Source organism: Gopherus evgoodei, chromosome 20, assembly GCF_007399415.2.
Source record: "Gopherus evgoodei ecotype Sinaloan lineage chromosome 20, rGopEvg1_v1.p, whole genome shotgun sequence".
Taxonomy (NCBI): domain Eukaryota; kingdom Metazoa; phylum Chordata; order Testudines; family Testudinidae; genus Gopherus; species Gopherus evgoodei.
In genome coordinates this window covers 4,224,339-4,247,463 of record NC_044341.1, presented here as the reverse complement: position 1 = coordinate 4,247,463, position 23,125 = coordinate 4,224,339, and the positions used below count along the sequence as shown (strand labels likewise).

General features: G+C 52.0%; 2 protein-coding genes across 3 annotated transcripts; both read left to right on the top strand.

Annotated features, from left to right (window-relative positions):
* The first annotated feature begins 11,637 nt into the window (after positions 1–11,637).
* LOC115637601 (gap junction beta-5 protein-like) lies at positions 11,638–15,942 on the top strand. Of its 2 annotated transcripts, none has more exons than XM_030539031.1 (2): positions 11,638–11,718; positions 14,725–15,942. In XM_030539031.1, exon 2 carries the CDS (start codon positions 14,750–14,752, stop codon positions 15,593–15,595), a length of 846 nt encoding a protein of 281 aa, XP_030394891.1. In that variant the 5' UTR covers positions 11,638–11,718; positions 14,725–14,749; the 3' UTR covers positions 15,596–15,942. The 2 variants fall into 2 exon arrangements, with proteins under 2 accessions (XP_030394891.1, XP_030394892.1); XM_030539032.1 differs by lacking the exon at positions 11,638–11,718 and adding an exon at positions 11,819–11,913.
* A 6,015-nt stretch (positions 15,943–21,957) lies between these two features.
* Positions 21,958–22,861, top strand: LOC115637774 (gap junction beta-4 protein-like). The gene is given in 2 exon segments (XM_030539369.1): positions 21,958–22,124; positions 22,126–22,861. Coding segments are annotated over 2 exon segments (900 nt in total). The 5' UTR covers positions 21,958–21,960.
* Positions 22,862–23,125: the final 264 nt, after the last annotated feature.

Sequence of the window (23,125 nt, the reverse complement as noted above, 5' to 3'; positions counted from 1 at the left end):
AGAGCAGGAGACAGGCAGTGGGTTACAGAACTGTCTGGGCTGGAATGAATGGGTCATTAAAGGGCTGCCTTTGAAACCGACCCACATCAATGGAGGATCTGAAAAACAGTGGAAGCCCTAAGGACTCCGGCAGGTGGAACGTGTGAATTCAGGGGGCTCTGCCAGAGGAAGTCTGTGGGTGGAAAAGGGCCAAGTGGCTGGGATAAGAGCTGGCCTTTGGACGGACTTAGCTGTTCTCACTGGGGACACAAATGGATCCCATGACAGCTTGACTGGGTGAGGCACTGTTTGGCCTGATGGACTATGTCCACTTTGCTTCTCTGTGCTAACCCAGGCACTTCCCAATACTGAGTTCCAAGGAACCCTCCTCTGTTCGGAAAAGGCTGCCTGGTATCTTCGCAAATCTTTGCAGCGCTGCCTTGGCCCCTGAGGAGGGTGAGTGTCTGACCAGGAATCTGTCTCAGTTGGACTCACTGGCTCCAGCTCACGGAGGAGGCTCTGTCTCCGTGGTGTTGGAGCTCCGTGGCCTAAGGGACAGTGGGACCGGCGCACCGAAGGGAGACGGTTTAAAAGCTGGATTCTTTTCTCAAAGGTGAAACATCCTCCAGCGTGTGGCCGGCAGTGCCCAGGGACCTACGGCCCCCTGGACAAGAGTGAGGAGGGGGCTGCAGGCAGTGGAGATGCTCAGAACATTTTCAACACAAGTTATATGGGAACATGGCAGTTTGATGGGGGTGGGGTGTGTTGCAGAAAAAAGTCAAAATGTTTTTATTCATATTTTATTACAATGTTATTTTAATATCATGTTTGTATAGCATGAAATGCTGGTTCCTGACAGCTCAAGTAGTAACGTTTCAGGGCCTGAGTCGCCATTGCCCCGCACCCAGTATAAAGTGAGTGTGAAACACTAGCAAAGCGGAATGGTGGCACCTCACGCCCACTTTGCACTGGTGTCAGTGGTTACAGGAGGTGCAGGGAATGGCAGATTAGATGACCCATCTGTGCCTTTCAGCTCTTCCCTTGTAACACTCTGGTTCCATCTCGTCGCTTCCTCTTTCCCGCTAACCCTCTGCAAACCCGTGCTGCACTTTCCACTCCCACGCACAGTTTTTTACAAGAGCGCAGCGATGTTTAGAAATAAAACAGCCATTATGTCCCAGCTCATCATTTGTTCTCACTCCATCTGCAGTGGTGGAAATTCATAAGTGTTGAGGGGAGGGGAGGAGGGGGAGTGAAGATGCAATAGGAAGTAATTAGCCCCCTTACTTGAAGCAAGAGATTACACAGCCATGCAAAGCAGCCAGCGATTCCCAAGGGAGCCTTGGGAAACCGGCCACACTCAACAGCTCACTAATTCCCTGGTGCTGCCCTTCGCCGAGATGCTTTGCAGATAACCCTGGGGCGCTTGAGTGGATCACAGCTCCAGTAAGGGGAGAGGGATAATTGTAGGCTCTGGGCCAGATCCCTGCCTGCACCGGCAGGGGGAAATGTTCTGTATGTCTGACGGGACTCGCTTCCTGTGCTGCATGTCTTTTGGGGTCATACTAGTTTGCAGGGCTTATCCCTTTCTGCTGTCACAACCTCCCGTCCGGGAGGATTTTCCTTGCACCCAGGAGTCAATTTAGCCCTATATTTTGGGATGGAGGGAACTAGGGATTTGCTCCCTTCTCTATGCACAAGACCCTGAGTCACCCCCCACTGGGACCCTTCTCTCACTAGCATCTCAATGTACCACATTAGGGCCTGGATTCCACCACGCCTTGCCAGTGAGAGCAGAAACTGCATGTTGGCACCAGCAAAGTGACGCGACGCGCCTGGCACTCTGCACTGGGGCCTTGGCTATGCTGGGAAAGCCGCACCAGCTTACCTGAGCCAATTCCTAGGGTTGCCAACCCTCACAGTTTGGCCGGGAGTCTGCTGGAATCGGGCTCCACCTTCCAGAGGTTACTGAAGCCAAACCAGGAGATTTTAGGCCGCTAAAAGTCTGGTGGCAGAGCGGGGCTAAGGCAGACTCCCTGCTCCAGCCCCCTCCCATACCAAACTCCCTCTTCGAGCCCATGCCCCAAACCCCCTCCTGCACCCCAAGCCCCTGCCCCAGCGCTGAGCCCCCTCCTACACACACACTCCCTGCCCCAGCCCCCTCCCACACCAAACTCCCTCTTGGAACCCACGCCCCAAACCCCCTCCTGCACCCCAAGCCCCTGCCCTAGCCCTAGCCCTGAGCCCCCTCCTACACACAATCTCCCTGCCCCAGCCCCTTCCCACACCAAACACTCTCTTCAAGCCCATGCTCCAAACCCCCTTCTGCACCCCAAGCAGGGCTGGATCCAGGCACCAGCATTCCAAGCTGGTGCTTGGGGTGGCAATCTGCAAGGGGCGGCAGTCCCTGTTGTTTTGCCCCCAAGCAGCGCGCCAAATTGCCGCCGCAGAGGGCGGGGGCAGTCCGTGTGCCCTTAGGGCGGCAGGCGCATTTCCGCAGTGAAGGCAATTCAGCAGCAGCTTCTATATTTAGCTGTCCACGGCAGCTTCAGCTAAACATAGAAGCTGCCGCCAAATTGCAGCAATTGGGCGCGCTGCTTGGGGCGGCAAAAACTGTAGAGCCGGCCCTGACCCCAAGCCCCTGCCCCAGCCCTGAGCCCCCTCCCACACCCAAACTCCCAGCCCCAGCTCCCTCCCATACCAAACTCCCTCCTCGAGCCCACACTCCAAACCCCCTTCTGCACCCCAAGCCCCTGCCCCAGCCCTAAGCCCCCTCCCACACCCAAACTCCCAGCCCCAGCTCCCTCCCATACCAAACTCCCTCTTCGAGCCCACACTCCAAACCCCCTTCTGCACCCCAAGCCCCTGCCCCAGCCCTGAGCCCCCTCCCACACCCAAACTCCCAGCACCAGCTCCCTCCCATACCAAACTCCCTCTTGGAGCCCACGCTCCAAACCCCCTCCTGCACCCCAAGCCCCTGCCCCAGTCCTGAGCCCCCTCCCACACCCAAACTCCCTGCCCCAGCCTGGTGAAAGTGAGTGACGGTGGGGGAGAGCAAGTGATGGAGGGACAGGGGCTTGGGGAAGGGGTGGGACAGAGTGGCGGGACAAGGGTGTTTGGGTTTGTGAAATTAGACAGTTGGCCACCCTACCAATTCTGAATCCTAGATAAACTGATGCAAACTATTCCTGGCTCTGCCAGAGGGCATTGGGCAAGTCACTTTCTATTCTGTGCCTCTGTTTCCCTTTTGCCGCTTAAATGATAAGCTCTTTAGGGCACAGCCTGTCTGTCTCTGACTATCTGTATGTATGGTCCCAACTGCAGTGGGGCTCTGCTCTCGGTGCGGGGCCCGTTGGTGCGACTAAGGGCGGGATGAAAGGAAATCCAAAGCTCAGCAGATGCATCACCAAGGTAGGTGGATGTGCTGAGGTCCAGAAAGCCCTGCCTGGAGAGTGAAGGGGGTAGATATTGAATGCAGTGGTGCAGAGTTACCCTTTTAGGGTCTGATTCCAACCCTCTGAGTGTTTTGGATCAGGTCTTCAGCTGTTAGGCAAACTCCTATGGAGAAGAAAGGACCGCAGGATCTGGCCCTGAATGTCGGCTCTACAGATATTCTCAGAACTGTGTGATTCTGTATTTCAAATACACTAGGGACCAGATCTGCAGGCCCAGTGAAGTCAGGCACTTGGAGGGTACAAACAGACGGATGAACACACGCACAATGTGAAGTCTCTGGAGCTACGCCGATTTACCCCAGCTGAGGATCTGGCCCTCTTTCTGTCTAGTGGAGGGCACAGCTCATAACGAACGGCAGCTGGATGCGTAGATCAGCACAACAAGGTTGTAACTTTGCAGCTGCCACAGTTTAATTAGCCACAACACGTGAAGCATTGTGCAGCAGTCAAGGTCACTTTCTCAGCTCTGTGGGTGCAAACGTTGTATCCCCAAGTGGAAATGCTTCTGGATCAATTATAAAGAATACAGACAGGCAACACATTTGGTCTTGATTTGCACTAGGCAGCCAAAATAGCAGGGTCAGTTGGCGCAGGGATTTAGAAGCCTTGAAATATCACCTGGCAGTGCTTCTGGCTTCTCCTCACTGAGAAATGGGCAGTTTCCATTTGCACTCCATCCATGAGGCAATAATCATTCGAGCTGGTTGGAACCCAGTGACAGGCTTGCAGTGAAAAACACTTTGCGTTTTTTCAAAATAAAAGAAGTTTTGATGCAACTTATAAGAGTTATAGAACTTGAAAAACTTTGCAGCCGAAACACAAGCTGCTCTGATGACATCATTTTGGTGTTTCCATGGCAACTTCCATCTGAGGATCTCAAAGCTCTTTGCAAACGGGATTGTGATTTTTTTTTCCCCCAGCAGAGAGCAGTTGCTCTATTCCATTGAAGTCAGTGGAGCTGCTCTGGTGAGAGGTTGCACAACAGTGGGAGATAGAGGCTCACAGTCTGGCCTGAAGTAATCCTCACACCCTTTATCCACTTGCTGAGGTTTGGAATTGTCATCGCCTGTGCTTTACAGATGGGTAAACTGAGGCACAGATGTCAAGGCTAATGATTTGAAAAGTGATCACTGATTTTTGGGGTGCCTCCGTTTGTGAGCACCTGGCTTGGGGAGAAGGGTCAGGCTGGTTGTAAAGGGACTGGACTGGGAATCAAGAGATCTGGATTCTATTCCCTGTCTGCCATTGCCGCTAGAGGCAGCTCCCATAGTCTATCTCCCATCCGTCAAAGCACTGGTGTTGGGAAGTTAAATCCGTAGTCTGTGGTCATGGGAGCTATAGAAATCTCACTAATGAAACTTGAGACACCCTGGGCCTGATTGTCAGAGGTTCTCAGTGCTAGTAGCTCCCATTGGCTGTTGTAATTAACTGCTAACCTGTCGGCGTCTGGCCAGGACCAAAGCCAGACCCACTTCTCTCTTGGCAGGGTCCTCTGGCTCTTCCCAAACTCCCCTGGATGTGGCAGGCGCGGGTCTGTTGTGTTTTGCTCGTTGGCAACCACCACTTCATCGATGCGCCACTTGGCTCCAGCCTGGCACTCACGCAGGCTTGAGAGCAGCAGTAGTTGTCTGAGGAGAAGGTTCCTGGGCAGCTGTCTATGTTGGCATCGAAGACGGGTCCCAGTGAGAGGAAGGCCTGGAGAAGGGAATTAAGGGAAGGGCTGGTAGGGGATGTACCAGCTTCGGTACCTTTGATACAGACTGGATCCAGCCTGATCCCATCCCAAACTGCTAGCCATGGTCCCTGGGGGCAGCGGTGCTTTCTCTGTCAGCAATCCCAGAAAAACCAGTCCAGTTAAGGGTCCTTCCCTCCAGTCCCCACATTACCATCATGTATGTCTCAGTGCCTCACCACAGAGACGGGAATATTGTTAGAGTCCCAGCAACAGAAGTGGCTTCCAATCATAGAATATCAAGGTTGGAAGGGACCTCAGGAGCTTTCTAGTCCAATCTCCAACTAAATCATCCCAGCCAGGGCTTTGTCAAGCCAGACCTTAAAAACCTTTAAGGAAGGAGTTTCCACCACCTCCCTAGGTAACTCATTCCAGTGCTTCACCACCCTCCTAGTGAAATAGCGTTTCCTAATATCCAACCTAAACCTCCCCCACTGCAACTTGAGCCCATTGCTCCTTCTTCTGTCATCTGCCACCACTGAGAACAGTCTAGATCCATCCTCTTTGGAACACCCTTTCAGGTAGTTGAAAGCAGCTATCAAATCCCCCCTCATTCTTCTCTTCTGCAGACTAAACAATCCCAGTTCCCTCAGCCTCTCCTCATAAGTCATGTGCTCCAGCCCCCTAATCATTTTTGTTGCCCTCCGCTGGACTCTTTCCAATTTTTCCACATCCTTCTTGTAATGGGGGCCCAAAACTGGACACAGTACTCCAGATGAGGCCTCACCAATGTTGAATGGAGGGGAATGATCACGTCCCTCGATCTGCTGGCAATGCCCCTGCTTATACAGCCCAAACTGCCGTTAGCCTTCTTGGCAACAAGGGCACACCGTTGACTCATATCCAGCTTCTCATCCACTGTAATCCCTAGGTCCTTTTCTGTAGAACTGCTGCCTAGCCACTCGATCCCTAGTCTGTAGTAGTGCCTGGGATTCTTCCATCCTAAGTGCAGGACTCTGCACTTGTCCTTGTTGAACCTCATCAGATTTCTTTTGGCCCAATCCTCTAATTTGTCTAGGTCCCTCTGTATCCTATCCCTACCCTCCAGCGTATCTACCACTCCTCCCAGTTTTTAGTGTCATCTGCAAACTTTCTGAGGGTGCAGTCCACGCCATCCTCCAGATCATTAATGAAGATATTGAACAAAACTGGCCCCAGGGCCAACCCTTGGGGCACTCCACTTGATACTGGCTACCAACTAGACATGGAGCCGTTGATCACTACCCGTTGAGCCCGACGATCTAGCCAGCTTTCTATCCACCTTATAGTCCATTCATCCAGCCCATACTTCTTTAACTTGCTGGCAAGAATCCTCTGGGCAAGAATCCTTTGCAGAATGTAAAACCACCAGGACTAATTCTCAGTTACTCCAGCCCTGTGCTTAGGGCAGTGTCTCAGGACTTCACAGTCCGTCCCATATTTATCCCCAGGGCACCCCAGTGAGGCAGGCCAGCGCAGTTACCTTCCTTTTGCAATGGGAAGCTCAGGCCAGTGAGACTAAGGGCACATCTACGCAGCAAAATAAAAAGCTGCACCACTGAAGTCTCAGAGCCAGGGACAGCTGACAAGGGCACGGAGGACTTGCACTGCAGGGCTGAATATAGCAGTGTAGACGTTTGCACTCAGGCTGGAGCCCGGACTCCGAGACCCATACCCAGGTTTCCAAGCTTGGGCACCAGATCAAGAGTCTATGTGGTTGTTTTGAGCCCCGCAGCACAAGCCTGAGTCAGAGCCTGACCTGGGCTGAGGGTATAGAACTGGAGTGTCTGTGGCTAATGCCCAAGCTAATGGACGACCCTCCAGGTCCTTCCTAAATCTGCAAGGGAAGGTAATGGCTCTGTCTTGCGCTACTTGGTATCATTTATAGCAGTTTGACGTCAGTGCAAAACCCCATGGGTCAGTTCCGTAGCTGGTGTAAATTGGCTTCACATTCTTGGATCATAATGTTGCTCTTGGCCGGAGTGCTTAGTTGCACAGGTCATGCTACCCGGCTCTCTTCTGACTGGCTGATTGTAACCACTGGAGCTACTCTGATTTACACCAGCTGAGGATTGGACCTTCCCATCCTGATCTGGTAGCGTTTTACACCCATTCTGCATAGGTGTAACTACTGGGTCCATAAGTTCTAGTCCTGCTCAGGACTTCTTCTGTGGGTTATCTTGGTGGGATAACTCACTCATTCTGTGCCTCAATTTACCCACCAGAAACTTGGGGATAATAATGTTCACCCACCTCCTAGGGCATTCGGAAGCCTTACGTTATTCATGCTGGGACTTCAGCCTGAGATTCTTGGATGAACAACGCTACATAAATGCAAAGTGTTATTAATATTTCATGCTGCAGTGCAAATGTGCTAACGGGGCTTGTTACGGGAAGATAAAGTGATGCCATTAATACACCTCCCGCTGGGTTCTGGTGGCAGCAGTGAAGGGAGCGGTTGTAGCTATTGATGGAATGGCTCATGAGTGTGGACAGAAATTAGGAGAGACTCCTCTTTACCTTCTGGTTGTCCCCATTCCTGCAGCCGCAGCCCAGATGCAGAACGATGCAGCCCAGATCTCCCCACAGGTGTGACGGTTGCACAGGTCACCATCACGAGCTACCGCTCCCGTAAGCAGAGACATAGTACAGGGCATTGATGTTAACGGTGTAGCTCTATCAGGCAAGAGCAGCTGAGTCAATAGACTTGATTCTCCACTGATGTGGGTGTAAATCAGGGGTTGCTCCATTGAAGTCAAGGGGGCTATATCCTCAGCGGCTGTAAATCAGCATAGGGCCATTGACTTCAATCAGATTTACACCAGCTGAGGATCTGGCCCTTGTTCCCTAAGCCTTTCCCTGCTGCGTCCCCCTTGCCAGAGCCTTTCGCTGACACGTGGCTGCAGCTTGCTTTTCACTGGGGTGGGTAGCTGCATGTATCCTGCCCAGCGGCAGTGGTGTTGGAGATTCCATAGGGGGTGCTCTTCCCACTGAATCAACACAGCCACTGGTGCCAGAGAGCAGGGGCTGGGCCGGTTTTTGGATGAGACGGAAAACCAAGATTCGGACTCCTCAGGATGGCTGACAAGCCTGAACCTTTTTTTTCCCCACAAGATCTTTGGGGCGTGAACCACACTGTCCTGGCCAATTCCAAACAATCGTTATGTCCTATCTCTCTGTATCCCCCTTTGCACCTCAACTGGATGCCACTTTCTGTCTCCTTTCAGCTGCTGTGTTGTGCTGGTAGAGAGCTTCTGTGCTCACAGCCAGAGGTGGCAGCTCTTGTGAGGAGATGCCTTCAGCTCTAGGGCAGGGTTCTCTGCTGCAGTCTGGCCCACTTTGCACTGGCCTGGTGGCACAAAGGGGCTAGAAAGTCACTAGATCACCCCAGCTGGAAGGTTCCCCAGCAAAGGGAGTGTGGCTGAGGCTGCTCTAAAGTCCACCAGGGCTGGTAGAAAACGGGCTCCAGAAGTAGAGTTCTACAACTTGTCAATCCCTGTCGCTGATACCCAGTGGCTGTTGGCCTATAGCTGAGCCATGGTTTGCAAAGACCTGGGGGATTCTTTGTGAAGAAAGACACGGAGGAGAAGGTTCCTGGGCATTGACACTGATACAATGGAGCAAACCTGGGGGAGTCGGACCACGTCAGCCCCATCCCTGGATCAGCCTGGTCCCATATGGAAAACTGTGCTCACTTCCCCCTCAGTTTGAGGAGCAGGAGTAGGTCGGCTCTCTGTGCTGGCCAGGGGTTGCCCAAAAGAGGCAAGTTAAACCCAGAGAGCTGCAAACAGAGCCAGTTATTTCCTCTGTTCGAGTCAGACCCCAGAACCACCTGTCAATGAGAGGTGATCCTGGAAGGAAACCTGGACCGGAGAGCCCTCTGCTGGGAATCGGTGGAAATTCAGATCCGGATCAGCGCTTGGATCTGTGCGTGCTCTTCGGTTCAGGGGGCGCTGGAGTTTGTAGGGTAATATATTCGTAGGAGTGAAATGCCTTTGTTGTGAGTACCTGCTGCTTCTCCCCTTCGGGTTTGCACTGCTGCCCAGGGATATGCATTGAATTAATCAAGGACAGAGTTGCAGAGTGTTAAGCATGCTGCAGTGGGGTATTGCAATGGCCTTTCGCCTCTGATGCTTTCGGGGCCCATCAGATATGGGCCACAGAACTCAGGTTTGGGCTTTGCAAAGGGGTAAATTGGATTTTTATCTGCACTAGCAAAGTCTCAGGGGATTCAGACAATAGGGTCCTAATTTGGTCTCTTGCTAGTTCAATGGGATTTAGATCAAAAGTAAAAATGACATTGATGTGTCCCTGTCCCTGAGCCAACTCCCCTCCCACAAGTCACTTGTGTATATTTGTCTGTTTTTACATCCTGTGTGAAGTTGTTGTGTGTGTAGCTCTTAAACAGCCACTCTGTTCCACACCAGAAGTGGCTGCGTTTCAGGGATGGGAGAAGTAATTCATAGACACACCAGGTTTTCCAAAGAACTCGGCACCAGATTATCTAGGACTTAGCATCCACAGTTGGGGCCACTTTTTCCAAAAAACTCAGCTGCCTGATAGACACCGAAACAAGGGCCAGAACTGCAGAAGTGTTCAGCACCTCCCAGCTCCTGTTGTGACTCTGATGGCCAGAGTTTCCAAAGAGCTAAAATCCAGCCCAGTTTTGGGTGCTGAGCTTTGGTGGAAAATGAAGCCCACGGTTTGTAAATCTGTAAGTGTTCTGGGAGCTCTTGCAAAGTGACAGATGTTATATAAAAATGGCAGAGGATGATTATAACATTGCAGCCTAGAATGGCCCAGTTAGCATCATCCTCACAGGAGCAAAGAATGCCTCCAGGCCTGGTGACTTCAGTCAGGCCTATTACACAAAAAGCATCACTAGTTTGACTCCTTATATAATGGGAATCTGCAAATCTTGCAGCATCTCTTGGTTTTAAAAATACTTCGGGGAAACTTCCTTCCTTGGGGAGTCAGAAAAGGGAGGAGGAGGAGCGCAGAAGATTCTTAAAGTGATTCCCCCCGGAGACAACTGAATAAAAAGAAGAACCAAAAACCTCGCGCTGTGGGCTCCCAGGGCCAGTTGCCTGTGTCGCTCCAGTGCAGTGCTACGCCACCACCTAGTGGCTAGCAGCGGTGCATCCACAGGGTTGAACCCCTGGGGCTCCTGCCTTGGTCATTATATTTTCTCTGCAAGGGATAAAACACGGTGCGCAGGGAAAGACGCTAATGCCCGGTTGTAGTGAGCGGAGTCTGGCATTGCTGAAATGGCTGTTAATTAATTCCATGAGAAATAATTAACCATTGTCACTCATTAAAAGAGGGAGATGAAAATTCTCCACCAACGGCTGGCATGCTGGAAGATGTGATCTAAAAGGCACCTGTTCGAGAGGTGAAGCTAACCAGATCTGGAGAGACCTAGGAGACTAACTGGTTGAAACTCATTCTCAGCTACACTTCAGGCTCCTTGATGCCACGGTGGCAACCTGAAGGGATGGAAATGGCCACTTGAGAATATCTCTTGCTTGAAGTCCTTCCCCTAGCCCTGCCCCAGCCCCGGTGTAGAGGGCAGAAGAGGGGCATGGCATCTCGCAGGAGGCACAACCCAGGGGAAAGGGGACTAGGGGCACAAAGATGGCTTTAAAGAAGCCCCATAAAAGTGGCCTGGATTCTGGCTCTAACGTACGGCAGCATTAGGCTGCCAGGACCCTACGCTGCAGCGGGAAATCTCTATGGCTCTACGTGATAGAGACTCTTCCTTCTTCCCCCACCCCGGCCCCTATGCCAGGGGCTGCGTGCACGCGTTGGGCAGGGGGCAGCATTCATGGTCCCTACGCTGCTGGGCTGAAAGAGTCTCCCCCAGCCAGCTGTGCTGCCCTGTCAGACCGGACCCCACAAGAGGCCGTTGCTGGCGTGGCTGCAGCGCTCATGTTCTTTGCCTGTTTTGCAAGCACCCAGGTGTCTGCTGAATAACTCTATGACTGTTTGCAAAGAGCCACAGGCAGCGTTGCCGAGCTCCGGGTGGGGAGGTGTCTATGGTTGAGAGGGGACTGCATGGTCAGAATACCCTGGCCATGCAGTCTTCGGAAAGGGTGGTTTCGTGTAAACTGCAGGCCTCTGAGGGATCTGTGACCTGTGGGGATGGGAGTGAATGTATCATTCTCCGTGGCCGGGGCAGGGGGTACAGCATGCCCCAATTACTGGCACTGGGCCATACGTTATTTACATGACTGGCCGGAGGGCCCCCGCCAAGATCAGCCCTGAGCAATCTTATTGACGCCAACAGGGCTGCTCAGGTGAGTAAAGTCAAGCACGTACCTTAAGAGATTGCAGGATCGGGGCCTAAAAATGCCACTGGGACAAACCTCTCTTTCCAGCAGTCCTGCAAGCCGGCAGCCAATGGGCATCTTGGAAATCCACCTTAACTCCTAGACCCGCCCCCAAGAGGGCTTCCCTCTGAAAATTACTCCTCCTGGCTCGTGAAAGTGCGGGGATGAATTGCGCTGCAAGCTCTGCCTTGTGCTCCGCATCCCCTTAGAGAAGAGAAGGACTCTGCAGAGGACCTCCCACCAGGTAAGGGGCATTCGCCAGGGGAGGAGCAGCTGCTTGGAGCCGGACCTAGGGAGGCTGCTGGACTGGAGAAGGTCTGGGAGCCGGGGCATGTGTGTCGGACACATGGGCACAAAAAGGAACTTGGGCTGTCGGTTTGTCTTGGATTTATGCCCACAGTACACCGGAGAGAAGCAAAGCACCCCAGGCTGGTCCTAGGTGTTTGCAATGAAGCGTGTCAGCGTGTGTTTCGTGTGTGTCTAGTCTTGTGTCTGGCTCTGTAGCTAGCTAGAGGGGGAGTGAGAGAAAGTTACTCCAGGTTTATATCTGAGTAAGGGCAGAATCAGCCCCATGGGCTCTAGCGTGTGTCCTGGATATGCATGAGTTGGGTGTTGTGCATGCTGCGTTACTTGCTGTGGGTGTATGTTGGGGCTGTGTTGTGTGTGTCAGTGTGCCTCTATGGCAGAGTAGCTGATTAATAATCATAGTTTGCATTCATGTAGCACTGTACATGTGCTGCTCTCAAAGAGCTTTGCAAAGGACGGTGAATATCATCCTTATTCACTGATGGGGAAACTGAGGCACAGAGGTCTGGTGACTTGTCCAAGACACACAGTGATTCTGGATCAAAGCCAGGAGTAAAAGTCAAGTCTCCTGGCCACGAGGTCTAACCACCAGTCCATTTCCCCTCCCTCTATAACCTAGTGTAGCTTTTCCTAATCCTCCTGGTTCTTGATTTGTGTCTGTACTGATAGTGACTTGAGATTTCCCAGTCCCGCCCTCCTCCTCCTCAGCCTCCTGGTATTTATCCGGGCTGTTCCACACTAGCCAAGCATCCACCTTGTATGGGATGCAGCAGCCAGGTTTATCAACATCCTTCCGCCCAGACTTTGTTTTGGTGCCCAGTTGGGATGTCGGTTGCCTTGCATACACAAGGTGCCACCTCCAGTTGTTTGTCAGGCCTGAGGAATGGGCCTTCCCCTCCAAACGCACAGCGCCCTGGCCGGGGGCGTGGAGGGAGGACAGCATGGGAGATCTGGTTCCTGGCTCTGCCACTGTAGCACAGGTCAGATTCCTGGGATGGGAGAGGACCTTTGACATCAGAGCTGCTGACCTATTACATGATTCATCCCTTAGCTTGTTTTATGGGTGGTTTTCTGAGGCCGTGCCTGGCAACTCAAGCCAAGTGAATAACAAATAGCTTGGTAAAGAGGGGCTGGCCTAAGAGAGAGATGGGTGGGGAGAGCCACTGCGCTCTGAAACCCCCAAAATCTGCACCCGGGAATGGTCTCCGGAGAAAATCAGGAGTTTTGGTTTCTCGCTGGCTGGAGATCTAACCCCATCTTCCTGGCCATCTTTTATTCTAGTACAAGACTCGTCCAGCTTTGCTCAGTGACTAGAGATGTGACCAAGAAAGGAAGGGACGTGGAAGGGGACTTCGAATTAGCAGCCCCCATTCAGACTGGGAAGGGGGTCACCATTGGCCTGGGCAGCTCAGTGACAGAGTCTATTTAGATATTGCCCTCTTCTACGTTGGCCTCAGCCATCAGTCTGAGATAGCAGAGCTCCAGCTGTAAGCTCTTTGGGGCATGGACCCTCTGTTTGCACTGGTGCGCTACAAGCCCAGAACAGTGGGGTCCTAGCCCATGGCTGGGGCTTCTAGGCACAACTGCAATTTGAAATAATGGGTGAAGGGTGCAGAATGGCCCCATCCATCCTTATCCCTTCCCATAGTGGGGTCCCGTGAGCCCCACAGCAAAAGGCTTTGACCCCAATCTCACTGGGTTTCTCTGCCAGGTCATCGCATTTCAGGTCGAGTCAAGCACACCGCTGACTTACTTGCCAGGCCTGAATCTGGTGGGGAATTGACCTCCCAGCTGATGTCCCTCCCATGGAGGTTGCAGCTCCGGCCCCTCGTCCCTTTCCCACCCTTCCTCCCACCTGCCCTGGGTCCGTGCATCACTTTCCTCTGCAGAAGCCATCGGGTTGCAGCCTGCCACCATCCGCCGTTTGTTTCTGCAGGAAAGTGGGCAAAGGCTTACCCTGGGATGAATCAATACATCTCATTTCTCAGGCTGACGAGAGATGAATCACCATTTTCCACCCTGGCTCCATGGGGGCCTTTGGGGGAACGGACTTTCTTTCCTCACTTGCCCTGCCTTTGCCTCTCAGGAAGCAGCGTTTAGGAAAGGATCCTTTCTTAGAGGAGGACCAAGCATTGCTAAACTGCAATTCTTGTGCTTACCCGAGAGCTAGACTTCCCGTACAAGCTCAGCCACGTTTGGTGGGGTGTGTCCGATTCGCACTGCCCTACCTGCTTTAAACGTGGTGCTTCCTTCTGCTATTTGTACCTTCACAGAGTTGGAAGCGTCACATGTTAGGGACTGGTTAGGTTCCTCAGTCACTTCAGACACCAACAAACTTTGCGTGAGGGGTAACTTCACCCCGCTGCAGAGAGCCAATACGTGGCCTAGACACAACTTAAATCTCTCCCGCAGCTAGTCCTGTAAGTGCTGCATAGGCCGGTGCGAGGGGTGAGTTTCAGCCCATGTATTTAAAAAAAAAAATACTCTCAGGGCTGAGTGACGGTCATAAAACCTCACCAAGATTGCCCTGTCCCCTGTAGACACTCCCAGCTTCACAGTCTAGGCCATGTCTGTGGCCAGTGGGTTACAAGCTGCTTTGTCTGTGTGCAGTGTGATGTGAGCACATGGGTTCTGTTAATGGCTCTGGGAGGGGGGGTGTTCAGGCAGCGGGGAGAAACAAGAGGCAGGACTCCTGGGTTAGATTCCCAGCTATTAGAGAGGAGTGAGGTCTAGTGGCTAGAGCTGGGAAGGCGTGGCACTGGAAGTCAGGACACCTGGGTTGCATTCCCATCTCTGAGAGAGAGTGTGAGCAAGTGGTTAGAGCAGTAGGGGTGGCACTGGGAGGCAGGACTCCTGAGTTCTCTTCCCAGCTCTGGAAGTGGAATGTGCTTAGAGCCGGAGCCTGGAATATTGATTAGCGTCTCTTTATTTCTTCCCCTTGCAGACCCAATTAACGGGAGCCACGGACCATGAACTGGGGTATCTTCGAAGGGCTCCTGAGCGGGGTGAACAAATACTCCACGGCCTTCGGGCGCATCTGGCTCTCCCTGGTCTTCATCTTCCGGTTGCTGGTCTACGTGGTGGCGGCAGAGCGGGTGTGGAGCGATGACCACAAGGACTTTGACTGCAACACACGCCAGCCCGGCTGCTCCAATGTCTGCTTCGACCACTTCTTCCCCGTCTCCCACATCCGCCTCTGGGCCCTGCAGCTCATCCTGGTCACCTGCCCCTCCCTGCTGGTGATCATGCACGTGGCCTACCGGGAAGCCAGGGAGCAGAAGCACCGGGAGGTAGCGGGCGAGAACTGCCACCAACTCTACCCCAACCCCGGCAAGAAGCGGGGAGGGCTGTGGTGGACCTACCTGCTCAGCCTTGTCTTTAAGGCTGCTGTGGATGTGGTTTTCCTCTACATCTTCCACCGGTTCTACAAGAACTACACCCTCCCCAGCGTGGTGAAGTGCGAGATCCCCCCGTGCCCCAACATCGTGGACTGCTTCATCTCCCGGCCCACGGAGAAGAACATCTTCACCCTCTTCATGGTGGTCACGGCCTGCCTCTGCGTCCTGCTGAGCGTGGTGGAGGCCTGCTATCTGGTGGGGAAACGGTGCCAGGAGTCCCTGCTGTCCAGAAGCAAGAGCAGCCGGAGGGAAACCAGGCAGTTCAGGAGCATCGTTCATAACAAGAACTGTTCCCTCTCCCACGGCGAGCAGGACAGCCTCGAGCCCAGAGGGCAGGTTTTCCACGCGGCGGATTGCAAGCTAGTCATGGCTCCAAACACAGCCAGTTCCCAGATAAGAGAAGATGTTATCTCCTAAGCGGAGGGAAAGACCTAGGGAGGCTGTCTCCGTGCAGAACGGCCCTCGTTCGAGACCAGCCCTCCTTGTTGGCCATGCCTAGATGTCACGAGCCAAGATCAGACCTGGCCTCTGCTGGCAGCTCGGCTCCCATCACAAGCCCGGGTGTTAAGGACATTGGGTGCTTCCCCCTGCCTTGCATTGGTCTGGTGGAAATAACTGGACTCCGGCACTTTAGAGAAGAATGGCCTTGCTAGTCAGTGGGAAGTCCTATTGGAACCACAGACTGGAGAGAAGCAGGGGGAAGGGGAATGTTCAGAGGATGTAGTGAAGGCCAAGACTATAACAGGGTTCAAAAAAGAGCTAGATAAATGATAGACCCATTAATGGCTATTAGCCAGGCTGGGCAGGGTTGGTGTCCCTGGCCTCTGTTTGCCACAAGCTGGCAGTGGGCGGCAGGGGATGGATCACTTGATGATTCCCTGTTCTGTTCATTCCCCTCTGGGGCACCTGGCATTGGCCACTGTCAGTAGACAGGATACTGGTCTGGATGGACCTTTGGTCTGACCCAGTGTGGCCGATCTCATGTTCTTAATGCAAAGCCTAGAGTTGTGGGATTTAGACTTTTATGAGATTTGATGGGTTCTTGCAGCAGCTGCTGCTGGCCACTACTGGAGACAGGACACAGGGCTCGAAGGACCCTTGCTCTGACCCAGCCTGGCAATTCTTGTGGTGAGACATCATGCAGGATTGTGCCCTCCTGTGTCTCCCCGTTCCATGCCCAGCCTAACTTCACAGGCGTCCATTGGAAGGTCCAGCCTCAGAGAGAGGAGTGGGATGTAAGGAACAAGCCAGACTTCTCAGCTGGCAGTGAGAATTTCTCAGCCACTGTGGAAACAGAGCCAGATCCTTCTGTCTGTCCCTGAGTGACATGCCAAATGGTAGGGGGATGTTGGAGAAAACCGGCCTGGCCGTGAATGTTCCTGGGGTGGGGCTGCCTAGGCCAAGTGGGTATTTTCTCTCCAAGCCTGCTAGGGAGAGGGGGGTGAGGTCTCCAAAGTGCCTCATTTCATGAACAGTCCTTCAGCTCTGCTTAACCCAACAGGACCAACTGGGGGTAGCAGAAGACACTAGAAAGAATGGGAGGCTTCCCAAGAACAGAATGCAGCGTTTTCCCATCTGCCAGAAATGCCCAATAATCCATCCTGCCAGAGATTCAAGTCAAGGAAACTAAACACTTGCTGATGTCGGTGATGGGGAATCCATTCACCCTTAGGGAATTAAAGAGTTTTGCTGACGGGGGAGGGGGGTAAGGGGGCGGTCAAGGGGAAAGAAAAATATCTCCTAGATTCACTGGTTTTCAAGGCCATTATGATCATCCCGTCTGACCTCCTGCGTAACACAAGCCAGAGGATTCCACCCAGCCATTCCAGCATCAGGCCCGTAACTTTCCATTGAACTAGAGCCCATCTTTGAGAAAGGCATCCAGTCTTGATTTAAAGACTCCACAGGGTGGAGCATCCACCACATCCCTTGGTAGGAAGTTGTTCCCTTGGGTCAGGTTCAAACATCTCCTTTTGTTGAGAGAGCAAGAGGAGCTGTGTGGGTGACCCTCTTGCTGCGGAGTGATTTGTCATCTAACATCCCATAGCATCCTTTAGGGAGTAGCTAGTGATGACAGAGCCAAAGCAGGAAACTGCATCCTGCTGCCCTAAATTCTCACATACGTCACTCCCCCTCTTAAAAAGAAAATTATGATTTAAGGTCACTGGCACTGGATGGCTGCTGTGTTTCACCCCAGAGATGGCAGCATTTCAGGGATGATCCTCCCCCAAAGGGTGGAATTCTATACTCATTCCATATTCACAGAGCTAAGGTAGCATATGTAGCACTGATGACCTTCTGCAGAGCCATGCGGTGTGGACGTGATGCATATATTTTAAAAGCCCAACATGAACAATTCATTTAGCCACGGCCCTGCACAGTCCATAGGCCAGCCCCTCAGCTGCTATGAATCCACTCAGCTGCTCTGTAGAGAGTGGAGTTGTCCCCTTTCACACCCGCTGCGGATCTGACCCCGTATGTATTTCTCGCCTTCTGTACCCTTGCAACAAATAAAACTGTCTCTTTATAAGAAATGGGCTTTATTTCTGTTTCTTGTCCTTTGTTTTAGCTTAAATGGCAGAAATGTTTGTGAATGGGATTTCTCAAAAGGTGCCCCCCAAACGTTTTTACAGCATTGAAGATTTGCTTGCAGAGATGGATGGAATAAACTCCCTAGTTCTCAAAAAAAAAAAAAAAAAAAACTTCTCACCCTTGGAAATATGGCCCTCTATCATCTTCCTCTGGAGCAGCTGCAGCTGGCCACTGTTGAGTATTGGAACCTGGACAACCTGTGGTCTGGCAGTACCTCTGTTCATGTGTGTGCCTTGGGGGAAGCCTTCTTGTAATATAATGCACGGAAAGCAATTTTCTAAACACTATTAAAAATAGGCCTTTACTTTTATAAAGAGCCAGGATTCACCTGCAAACAGCCACTGAATCAGAAAAAGAACAGCCTCTGGAAGCCAGCATCCTCATAGCTAATCAGTTTTGATTAGCAAGGTGGGAGCTGAGACTGGTTGGAGCAGAGGACAGGGGACCAGGAATCTCTTTTGGTTCCGTTTCCAGCTTCACTCATGTAATGTCTTGTGAATTGTTTATTACTTGCCGAGTGCTGGTGACGTGCCCGGCCCTGACTCTGCTACAGGCCCTTGGGAGAGTCATTTCACCCCTCAAAGCAGTGGTCTCGTTGTCTGCAAAGTGGGGGAAGCACCTTAGTGGATAGCACGAGTGGGGTTGGCACATTAGGGGATTCCTGCTTCCAAAGCAATTTCTCTAAGAAAGGCAAAGCATTATCCTTCTGCTCTCACACATTGCAGAAGGATAATGCCCTTGTCTCTATGAAGTCCATGGCAAAACTCCCATGGAGCTCACTGGGCAGTGTATAATTCTGAGCTAACATGTCAGGTCCATTTTATTTTTCTGTGACTCTAGGCTTTTTGGGGTTTTTTGTTTTTTTAAATCTCTATGAAGAAGGGCTGCTGAGCTCATTGGTGAAAGGGAGGCACGCCCAACAGGTGTACGCATCCCAGGTGCATCAGCAAAGGCAGCAAGAGCTTTCAGACTGCGCTGCAATGGAATAGCTAGAGAGAGTTTATGGACTTCTCTACCGTCAGGTAAGAGGCATGGCAAGAGCTTGCTTGGGCTAGGGGAAATACCCTGGGTGGGCAGGTGCAGTGTGATTTAAAGGAGCCTACATGCAGGATAATAAACTTGGCTGTTCTGCAAGCTGGCATAGCGTCTACTCTCAGGAGGCAAGTGCTGTGCATGGGGTGGGAATGTGTAACAGAGACGTTCACGCAATGAGAGACATGGTATTACAGCTTACAATGTTTCCCGTTGCTAAAGCACTTTGTCAGTGCAAAGTTACATTCCAGTGGTATCGTGTGACTGAGGTTCTGATTGATTCGTGAATTTATTAATGTGTTACACATGCACTAGACATTCAGGTATCAAAGCGAAGTGCATGGATAGAGCGATAGCTCCAGATGTTGTGAATATGATAGATAATATTGTCGAATTGCTGGAGGATACACTGTATATTCCAGTGATTTCATGGAGGTGAGCTTTGTTGTTTGTTTGCTATGGAAAGTTATAATCAAATTACTGGTAGTATTTAATATTGATATTGTAGAAGGGTTCCCAGTCCAATTGGGATCAGAGTCCCATGTGCTAGGGGCTGCACCAACACTCATGAAGACCCAATCCCTGTCCTGAAGAGCTCAGAAGCTAAGAACGCTAGACATTATCACTAAGGGGCTATGTTCCAATTTTCAGAAAAATCTGGGTGCAAACTGCCAGTCTCCGCCAATAGTGGCATCTGCTTTTTCACTAACACTGCAAATGTTTGGACTTGGATGGACGGGTATGTCCAATGCAAAGCGCGGCCCCAAACCCAAGGGAAATCCCTTGCAGAGTAATCATATTGCATTACCAGAGCATGTAGTGGCCCCAACCAAAATCTGGTCCCCATTGTGCTAAGCATAATACATGCCCCAAAGAGTTTATAGTCTCCAAAAACAAGACAGCTTAAGGGAGGCAGGGGAAACAAGTACTGTGACATGAAGTGACTTGCCAGAGGTCACACAATCAGTCAGTAGGAGAGGGGAGAACGGAATGCAGGTCTCCTAGCCCTGTACCCTAGCCCCTACATCATGCTGCCCCTCCCCTCCGATTGTTATCTTATAATTTTTCCCTTTTTTTCACACACTGAACACACAGAGGGCCAGATTCTGCCCCCTTAGCTGGAACAGCACCTTGACTTCAGTGGCCTGCTCAGAGTAAGGCACCACGCAACAGTGTATGCTTTAAGGGTACGTCCAGACTACCCACCGTATCGGCGAGTTAAAATCGATTGCTCGGGGATCGATATATCGCATCTAATCTAGACGCGATATATCGATCCCCGAGCGCGCTTATATCGATTCCGGAACTCCATCAACCCCAACGGAATTCCGGAATCGACACGGAGAGCCGCGAACATCAATCCCGCGCCATCTGGATGGGTGAGTAATCCGATCTTAGATATTCGACTTCAGCTACGTTATTCACGTAGCTGAAGTTGCGTATCTAAGATCGATTTCCCCCCCCCACTCTGGACCAGCCCTAAGACTCTTCCTGCAAACTCTTCCTCCCCCGTGGAATCTCTTGACTAATCAGTGGCACTATTCGTCTCAGCAAGGCCTGCTCAAGTGAGTAAAGGTTGACAGGGTCAGGCCAACAACTAGCGAAGTAAGTGACCCAGTGGACTGGAGAATTTATGAACAGAGCCACATGGAAGCACATTAACACAACATCCACAACTCGTTAATAAACAAAAATAGATAAAACAACAGCACTAAATGGCAAACCCTGATCTGGTTTACTGCAGTAATATGTTGTGTTCTGCAGCGACTCGGGCTGCACTGTAATTCCTGAGGACCTCAAGCCGTACCTGAATGTCTTCTGGAATGAATAATGAACAATAATTCCATGGCAAGCGCACTCATCAGTAACATTAACGTTGAATGTAATATTCAGTTTATTATTGGGTTTTCATTGTTATCTTGGGCCAAGATTTTCCTAAACCGCTAGTCATTTAAGGAACTTCCTTTTTGGGGAGGGAAGGGGGTGTCTGACTTTAGGTGCCTTAAAGAGGCCAGATTTTCACTTAGATTTCTGAAAGGCAAGTCTCTTTAATGTGTCTGACATTGGATCACCTGAAATCACTAGTCCCTTTGGAAACTCTGGGCCTTTGAAACCCACACGGAGAGAAAGGTACTTTCTGAAAACTTTGCATCTCTTTAAGAGAATTTGGAAGGGAGGGAACTTCATCCCTGTGGCCTCCTGGTGTGAAACTGTCAGCTCCCATTAAGTCCCTGCTATGCATTGTGCTGTCACTCCCGGAGGCAATGCTCCTGGTGGTGTATGTTCTTTTCTTCAGATAGCTGCACCCATTTTGCTCAGCATGGCCTTGTGGAAGACAGTGCGGGTTGGCAGGAGGCAACTGATACTAGCAGGCCGTGTGAAATGCATGCTGGGGAAAACAAGCACAGGCATGTGGGCTAAGGGTGAAATCCAGCCCGGTACAATGAGCCAGCAAAAGGACTAGCCACCACTCGAGTCCCATGCAGGGCTCTGTTGTCTTAAGCAGAGGTTATAGGCAGAGGTCAGCACACATGAGGGCTTAAATAGGGCCTGAGCGTGGTGCTGCACGGGATTGAATTTCATTCTAGAGTACAAGAGGGCTGTGGTCTGCATGCTGGTCCCATTAAAGACCCTCAGTTGCTTTCCTCAGGCCATGGGCTATATCTCCAGCAAGGTGCGTGGCTCCGATCAGTGCAGGCCATATGAGAACGCTGGCGTTACTCTGCAGTGGCGGGGAGGCGAGAGCAGTGGTAACGGGGCTTATGTCAAATCCAGGGTACATTGTTCCTTCAGACGCAGCCCTGAGCAAGGCATGTGCATTAGCAGCAGCACCCCAAGAACAGCCGGGGAGGGAATCCTAACACAGAAACCCACCTGTGAGACACAGTTCACCCCTGTCCCTCCCTTGCTCAGGGTGAGGGGCAGGAATTTACTGTTGGTCTCCATCCTGGACTGTCTCCACTGCTGGCCAAGAGAGTAGGGGCTGGCACCAAGGCCCGAAGAGACCCCAGGGATGTGTAGCCCCCACAGGGGTGTTCTTACTCCTGTGCGCAGGCACGCAGTGCTTGCTGCAGTCTAGCCCTCATGTAGCCCGTTCCACTCACTGCAGCTTGGTTGTCTCCATTCCAGCTCCTGCTTTGCTAACCCCAAACGAGAGGATGAATTGGTCCTGGCTCCAGGAGCTTCTGAGCGGGGTGAACAAGTACTCCACGGCCTTCGGGCGCATCTGGCTCTCCGTGGTCTTTGTCTTCCGCTTCCTGGTCTACATGGTGGCGGCTGACCAGGTGTGGAGCGACGACCAGAGGGATTTTTAGTGTAACGCGTCAGCCCAGCTGCTCCAACGTCTGTTATGACCACTTCTTCCCTGTCTCCCACATCCGCCTCTGGGCCCTGCAGCTCATCCTGGTCACCTGCCCCACCCTGCTGGTGGTCATGCATGTGGCCTACCGGGAGGCCAAGCAGAGGAAGAGCCAGGAGGCGGAGGGAAAGAACTGCCGCCGGCTCTACCCTGACCTCGGCAAGAAGCGGGGAGGGCTGTGGTGGACCTACCTGCTCAGCCTTGTCTTCAAAGTTGCTGTGGACATGACTTTCCTCTGCATCTTCCACCGGCTCTACGCCAATTTCAACCTGCCCTGCGTGGTGCGGTGCCCTGAGGCCCCCTGCCCCAACACAGTCGACTGCTTCATCGCTAGGCCCACCGAGAAGAAACTCTTCACCTACTTCATGGTGGCCACTGCCATCCTGTGCATCCTTCTCGGTCTCTGCGAGATGACCTACCTGGTCGCCAAGCAGTGCTGGGAACTCGCCACCTGGCGCCAGGGTAGGGAGCTGCTGAGCAAGCCCACAGGTTGCCATCACTGTGCACAGCCGAAGAACCAGAGTCTTAGTACATCATCCTCAGGGCAGGCTCCATTCAGGTCCCTCTCTTTATATAGCGGAGAGGCTGCTGCTAGTGAAGGGAAAAGAGGCTCCTACCTCATCTCCGTGCATTCACTATCTCTTGCACAGACTCCAGCTGCCAGTGCAAACTTCTCACCAGCTTCATTCCCTGTAGAGTGACCAACAAAGCAATCAAAGGCTTATTAGAATCATTTCTCTAAGGGTTTTCAGTCCTGTGCCCAGGAGGGGGGTTGTTCTCTAAATGATATGTGCTCTCTTGTGCTGAGGTTCTGAGTTACAAACCTTTTGCTATGCCTGTGTCCATTTGCTTCTGCATCCCTGTAACCCTGCGGGGCATTCTGGGAACATGCAAGAGCTGCTGGGAGGCACGGTGTAGATGGCATTAGTCTCAGGACCTAGGATTTGGACTGCAGGGCCTCAGTG